Raw genomic sequence first — 7,750 nt, forward strand, 5'->3', positions numbered from 1 at the left:
CAAAACTAAAATCGCCTAGACACACTAATTGCAATACTACTACTACTACTACTAGCTATTTTTTTCAAGAAGGTGGGTGTTAGGTTTCTTATAGAAATCCACATCCCAAACTAAAATCGCCATCCATGAGTGTCGGTTCAAGAATTATTTTACTTCCTAGAATTCAATAATTAAAAGAAGATATCTACTCTACCAAAAAAAAAAAAAGATATTAACAAGAACATGAAATCCATATGACAAGAACATGAGACAATTTGAAACAAAGAAACAGAAATGAAACTTTTCTACCCAAATAACCGAAAAAAACAAAGACGAAATAAAGAAACAGAAAAACATAGGGATCGCAATCCTGCAGAAAAGGGACCATTAGTACAGTTCTTCATCAGTAAAATCTAGGTCCGAAACCATAACCACCACCACGTCCGTAAGGGACCATTGAAGAAGCATCAAAGTTGGGATTTGGGTAATTTGCAGAAGATTCCACCATAGCCAGAGGATTCATCGGTACGGAAGTCGAGGAACTAGCAGAGACAGTGTTCGCAGCCTTTAGCTCACCAACCCTCTTGACCGCATTGTTCCGTAGCCGCTCAAGCTCAAACATTCCCATATTATTGATTCGTTCTTCCCAAAAAGATTTCTGGCCAAGTTCGGAAGATCGTTGCTTCTCATTCTCCAGTTGCTTCAGCACTTCCGCATATTCTCTGTTCAACTCATTAATCGTACTTTCTCCCCCAAGGTTCTCATCACTGTCCATGAGCATTCGCAGTGCATGTATGACAGCGTCAGCGTCGGCGTCAACGACAGTGGCAGCGGCAGCGGCGGCCGAACTGGAAATGGAACCGGAACCGGAACCGGAACGGGAACCGTCACGGTCACGGGCAGAGTTTTGTTGGTTGAGAAACCTGTCTATGACTGATGTCACAGAAGGGCTGCCGTAAGAGAAAACCTGGCCTGCAGGAGAGAAAACAACGACAGCAATTTCAGCACCACACATGACAGTGATCTCGTTAGCTTTTTTGAAAATCCCAGATCTCCGTTTTGAGAAAGTGACATGACGATTTTCTTTGGATTCAATCATCTTAAGCTCAATTTTCTGACGACCCTTCCCCTTCTTTCTCTCTTGGTTCCTCTCCATGTTCATCTCTCTCAAACAGTTAATAGAAAAAAAAAAAAAGTTACTACAACACTACTACTGCCCAGACAACCCAACTCTTTAGATAAAGAAACAAAGAAAGAAAGAAGGGAATGAAAGGAAGGAGAAACCCAAGAAAGAAGAAACTATAATCTTTCTTTCTCTGGAGTGAACTAACTGAGACACCCTACCAAGAAAATAAAAAAGAAGTAACTGAGACAAAGGTTTACAAAGTAACGGGTAGATTTATAGGACTAAGTCGACTGACTGACTTAAATCAAATTGCAGAGCTCACGTTTTTCTTAGTTCTTTTTATTAGTTGGCATCAACATTACTCCTCTAATTTGACTATTTTTGACCCTTTGACTTCTTTCAAACTGCCCACAGTTTTCTTTTCTTCCCCTGGTTTTTTACGTACCATGTGATCTCATAACTTTCATATCACATGATGATGTCATGTAAGAAATCTGAGATTTTCGAGATTTTCTATTTAGTAATTTTATCATTTTATGCATAGGCATAGAAAAAAAAATTGATAATTATTGAATTTTTTCAAGTTAGGTATTTCATGAGGGAATATTGAATACCAGAAAAGCTAAAAACTCTCTTCATCCAACAAAGGTGGTATTGTTTGAGGTTTTAATTTCACTATTTAATAATATTTGCCTTTTTTTAAGCACCAAGATATGTGGTTTCCTTGGATTCAACATGTTTTGGAAGGTCAAGGAAATTGGTGACATGATGATAGCTAGCAATCGATGCCCGATGAATGGCGGCCGTAATTATAACGGTGCTCATAGTTAGAGCGATAGTTAATTTTTTGTCGGGTAAATAATGAACAACAAAAGGTATAACTATCTGAACATTGTCTCGGAGTGAGAATTAGTTAAATAGACATGCTTGTCGCTAACTAGTTAAACAAGTGGGAGGGGCCCAACTATAGAAAAACATACCTTTTGAACTGAACGTGATGTCCTATCTTCTAAAACAAGAAAAATGGGCTCATTGGAAAGAAAGATTGAGTTTGGCCTATCGAGCACATTTAATTGTAATTGTCTGCTTTTAGGAAAGATGATTCCCACCACACTAAAATGCAATGTAGTTTCTTACCAATAGGAGCCGTTAGAAATGATTCGTATACATAGATATTTAATAGAGTTAATTTAAATCATAGTATTAGGTACCGTATTGATTATTGTCGATATCAATATTGATACTAGTATGGATCGATTGCATCGATCCAATTTTTCCCCCATTTTTTACTGTATTGACCCATCCGTATTGAGTTAGTATATTGATACCAGTATGGATCGATCGCATCAATCCGATTCTAAAAACGGTTTTTACCATTTTTGTGCTAAGAAACAATTTTTGGAAATGCAAAAAGGTGTTTGATTTTTCTTTTGCCCGAAACGTTTTCAACAGTGTAGTCGAGTTCAAGACATGAGTGAAGGTATGGCGTTATAGGAATGCAACTCACGAGTGAAGGTATGATGTTAGAGTTGTAGGTATGCTTTGTGGAGATGAGCTTCAGAAGGATGAAGGCAATCCAAAATTGTGAGCTTCGCTCAACCATGTTGGAATCGCAGCATTTGGATAACGAGAAGTTTCAACAATGGGTTGAGGGTTTTGGCAGGTTGAGTGAAGTATCGGGTTTTTCACAATTTTTGTCATCCCTACTTGTTTCTAGAAATAGAAAAACAAGTCTAACTTGTTTCTCCATTCCTGTTTCTAGACACAGAAATAGGCATAAATTTCTATAACAAGTGAAATGAAATAGAAAAATCAAACGGGTTTTGGGATGTTTTTCAGTTCCTGAGCGTAGAAAAGCAGTTTCTGGAAACAAAATCAAACAGACCCTTAATTTCATGATGGAGAGAGTGGAGTTCAAACATATTAAACTAGATATTTTCTAATTTTTTTTTTCAAACTAGATATTTCTTTGAGAATCAAAAGGAGTATTAGATCACGATGAACCATGCCAAAAGCATGGCATTGGTATATTAAAAACATATTAAACCTATTTTAGAGTAAAAAGACCACATGTCACCATACATAAAAAACGGGCAAATAATAATGAACAAGATTTTCTTTAGAAGTTTAGGATATTTTTTTTGTTTGGAGGGGGGGTTTCTTATGTGCGAGTTCAAGGATTAAGCTAGATAAGTTCCACTGATGAGCCACACACAGAGGCCCATAAGGGAGTCAGAGGGACCCACAAAGGTATTGAGAAGATCCCACTAAGTCACACTTATTGCAATACTATTATTATTTTTTCAAGATGGAGGTAGGAGGGTTTCTATAACAATTTGCCATTTTTTTTGTTGTTAAAAAACCAGTTTTTACTGTATCGACTCATTCGTAATGGATTAGTATATGATGAAGAGATTTAATTTGATGGTGGAGAGAGTGGGATTCACGACACGAAATGTGAGAGGATGTGGAATGAAATCCAGTCAAAATCTGAATTAACGAATGATTATGGATTAAATACCATAATTTCCTTAAATTTGTTTTTTTTTTTCCAAACTAAACATTTCTTTGAGAAACAAAAGGGTATTGGATAACGATGAACCATGCCTAAAGCATGATATTGGTAATATTAAAAACATATTAAATCTATTACAGAGTAAAAAGACCACATGTCACTACACTTTAAAAGCAAATAATCAATGAACAAGATTTTCTTTAGAAGACTAGGATTTTGGGTTTTTTTTTCTTGTAAGAGTTCAAGGATTAAGCTAGATAAGATCCACTAAAGAGTCACATATAGAGGCCCACATGGGAATCAGACAAGGACCTACAAAGGTATTGAGAAGAGACTAATAAACCACACTTATTGTAATACTCTTACTACCATTTTTTTAAGGTGGGGGTAGGAGGGTTTTCTTGGACTTAAGCGAAAGCCATACTGCCTAGCAATTAGGCTACTATTGTTTGGCATTTTAAATTAACCCAGGTTCAAGGATATGGACTTGAGCATCAAATTGGTCAATATTTTATTTTTAATAATTAATTTGATTAGCTCATTTTAAGAATTGGACGAACAAATTAATAAAAGAATTTAAGGAAATAAAAATATAAAAATTTTAAAAAATCAATGCCAAACCACTTGGAGGTAGTGTTTAGGTTCCTATGATTTAGATTATAACATATTTTGCCATAATTGAGATTTTCTTCGGAGGAAGAGAGGCATTCTGTGAACTACAAGAGAAGAGATAGAAATCAGAGTTTAAAAAATCAACGAATCACGTCAGGAATCACCCAATTCAGATCATAATCGAGGGTTGCATATCCCAATTCCTAACAAGTTGATACTATCGATTTTTGGATAACTCTATTATAATAATTAAAATAGTCCTCAAATATTTCGATTCTAGGGTTTTTTTTTTAGACAAATTTAAGCCCATTCAAATCTGATTCGAATCAAAATCGATACTTGCATTAAGTAAGATTCTTCATCATTTTCTACCAGATATTTTCCTTCCAACTTAGATACCTTGGTTTGTACTCTCTCATAAATATTGGCATATAAAAGTCTTTTGGTTTTACCAAATTTTGTTCGTCCTCTTAACCTTTTGCCTAGAAACAAGATAATATCTATGTAAAGCAGTTCCGATATCCCTAGTGTACATGTTTATCTCTTTGCTCACATTAGTGGCGCTACTCATGAAAACTCTACATCCATCTAAAATTTAGGATTTTCTTTTAGAGAATCTCACATGGAGGAATTCCGACAACAAATTTTTAGGGAAATAGAAGCATGTTGACCCCATTTGTGTCCTCTTTAATAACCAGCATGAGACTTTGTGGCACACCTTCCTCTCTTGTGAATTTACCAAGTGAATCTGAGCAGCGAGCCCATTGGTTTACATATTGCTTCTCTCTTTGCTCCCCCTTTTCAACACTTAATTATGTATTTTTTTAATCCCAATTCTATCCTAGGAATGCTCGGAACTTTTTCTTCTATTCTTTCATTATTTTATGTTACTTTATTTGGTCTCATAGATATAACATAATTTTCACCAAACAAAAACCAAACCCTTTTCAAATTCTCTTGTTTGCATTATGGTAGATTAACACTATCCAACCTACCACGCAGGCACCTCCAACACAATAGGTAATCTCTACCCCAACCGTCTCCCTGAATGTTACAATTACAGAATTCAGATACACAATCATGATTTGTGTAATAGTCTCTAACCCTACCAATAATATGACTGCTTGGCAATACACATCTTCTTGAGATAAAATGTCCTTTACCAATGACAGATTACTGAAGGAGGCACGAGGGCTCTCCTACTTAGGGCACAACATGCAAAGCATAGGTGATGGGAAGTGAAGGAGGTTTGCAACAATTCTGAAGCCCAACAAAATTAACGTTTGACCTAACCACTTTCCATATTATTTTAATTATTTTTTTTTCAAATTAACAAAAATATATGTAAAGCAATCATGATAACGTGACTCTCAGGAGGCCTGATTTGAATGAAATCATGCAATTATCTACGAAGAATAGATGGGAGACTCTAGGCCTAAGCCTAGTCCACTTTTACAAATACTAGAGATAGTCTTAGAAAATTCAACTTTTATGAGGTCGGAAAAAAAGATGTATTGGCATAAGGTAAAAATGTATGGACTTAGAGGACATCCTTGTGTGAGTCCCCTTTTGAGGTATAATGTAGCTAATAACAAAAACCATTAATCTTCACAGGATAGGTAACTATAGTTACACATTGCATTATTCAATTGATCTATATAGCATGAAAACCTAATTTAGAAAACATTGCTAAGCATTTTTTTTTTTTTTGGGTGATCCACTGTTCTACTAAGTGCCCTTCCATGAGCGTTAGTAAGGCCAATAGCCACATACTCCTACACACTTACGTGACCATTGCACCAGCTTGCAGGCCAATGAGAGGCCACATGGAGCCATCAGATTGGGGGTAGTGCGGTCTTTTCATGCCCATCTGTGTCTTGAAGTGGAGACACGCAAGTGGGCATGGTTCTTTTTTTTTTCCGTAAAACAATTCATTTATGTTTCTATTTTGACATTGCTCAACCAAACGAGACCTTAGGTACCTTTCGTACTAAGACTGCCCTCCGAGCTTCTAATTTGGAGTTAGCTCCGCCAGAAGACAGGCTGACGTAGAAGGTCGTGGAACAGCCAGTCCGCCGAGGCAAATCAGAGAACGCAGCCAAGCGGGAGTTTCAGGTATGGCTTCAACCCTTCATTCTTTCATCTACTATTTCTTATTGGGTTTTCTCTTCTTTCTTCCGAAAATGGGTTGTGAGGAATGAATCTATCGAAAGAGGAATGGATGTGGTTTAGGGGTTTTATGTGAAGGGTTCTCCTCGCTTTTCTATGGTGGTTGGGAAATAAGAGGCATTGCGGAGGTCAGTCAAGGCGTGAATTCTCATGTTTAAGATGGAAATCTATAGTCATTTTGTTTGGAGAAAGCCAGAGAGGAGAGAGAAAGAGGTAAGAACCAGAAGAAGGGTTTCTGATTTTTGAAGTTAAGAAGTTTCTTTCAAATCTGTGTAATATGAGACATGGGTGATTAGAATTTAGGGAATCTGCAGGGCGTGGATTCGGATTAAGGTCACTACATTAGTTTTCTTTCTAGTACTTATGTTTAGTTCTTTTTATTTCAATTCATTTGGGTTTTTTCTTGTGCATCCGATTCATTAGTGTACTTAAATTGTTTTACTCTAAAACTAGTTTATCCTCTCATATTGCTTGTATTTCCTTTGATTACAATCGATGTACAATTTTTGTGCAACTCAGAAAATGTTGAACCAAAGGACCTGCTAATAAAACCAGGATACAGTGCAGGACTAACCAAACCACATGCAACAGTTCAAGTTTGAAGGTTGTCTAGGCAGTTTTTCTCTCATATATGAAACTTTGATTGCTAGTTCTGCACAGAACCATATCACGCTCTGACAGTGATTTGTTCTTAGCAGCATTAAAGATCAAAGAGGTCTGTCAATACTTGGGTGATCTCCTTTCTTGAGGGCGTTGCATGTGCACTGCCTAGGACACACCTAATGAATCAAAGTTGAACACTTAATTAATGCGTTAGGGTTTTAATAATGTGCATTGTTGAAAAATCTAAAACGTTAGTGTTAACAAAATCATGGATTAGTTGAGTTTATCTAAGACAATTAAACGATTTGATTCTTAAAACAGATTCCTTGTTAAGACATTTAATCTTTTGTTAAGAATAAGTATGATCAATGGAACAAGTCCAGCAAAATTGTGTATTTGTGTGTGTATATTTGTTGTGAACTAGTAAAGCATCTGTCTAAGCAATGTTAGTCTGAAACTTCAAATTACTGACAACAGTTTGATAGTTTGAATGATCAATGGAACAAGGCCAGCAAAATTGTGTGTTTGTGTGTGTATGTTGTGAACTAGTAAAGCATCTGTCTAAGCAACGTTACAGTCCGAAACTTCAAATCACTGACAACAGTTTGATAGTTCAAGAGATTCTGATAGCATTGCCATAAATTATTGGTAAATTTTGTGGGTAAGTGATGCAGACCAGGAATTCAAGGAAGGGCCCTTCCCCAAGCTTATTTGTTGGAGTCTTCCTGCTGAAGATCTCTCTGCTT

General features: G+C 36.4%; 1 protein-coding gene across 1 annotated transcript; it reads right to left on the bottom strand.

Moving 5' to 3' along the window:
* Positions 1–211: 211 nt before the first annotated feature.
* Positions 212–1,353, bottom strand: LOC122072200 (MADS-box transcription factor 51-like). Its single transcript, XM_042636767.1, has one exon. It carries the CDS (start codon positions 1,139–1,141, stop codon positions 383–385), a length of 759 nt encoding a protein of 252 aa, XP_042492701.1. The 5' UTR covers positions 1,142–1,353; the 3' UTR covers positions 212–382.
* Between the last annotated feature and the right edge of the window lie 6,397 nt (positions 1,354–7,750).

Source organism: Macadamia integrifolia, chromosome 2 (genome assembly GCF_013358625.1).
Source record: "Macadamia integrifolia cultivar HAES 741 chromosome 2, SCU_Mint_v3, whole genome shotgun sequence".
NCBI classification, from domain to species: Eukaryota; Viridiplantae; Streptophyta; class Magnoliopsida; order Proteales; family Proteaceae; genus Macadamia; species Macadamia integrifolia.

Bases quoted from the DNA above. Each gene is read 5' to 3' on its own strand.
- LOC122072200 (XM_042636767.1), bottom strand. From the start codon at position 1,141: ATGAACATGGAGAGGAACCAAGAGAGAAAGAAGGGGAAGGGTCGTCAG.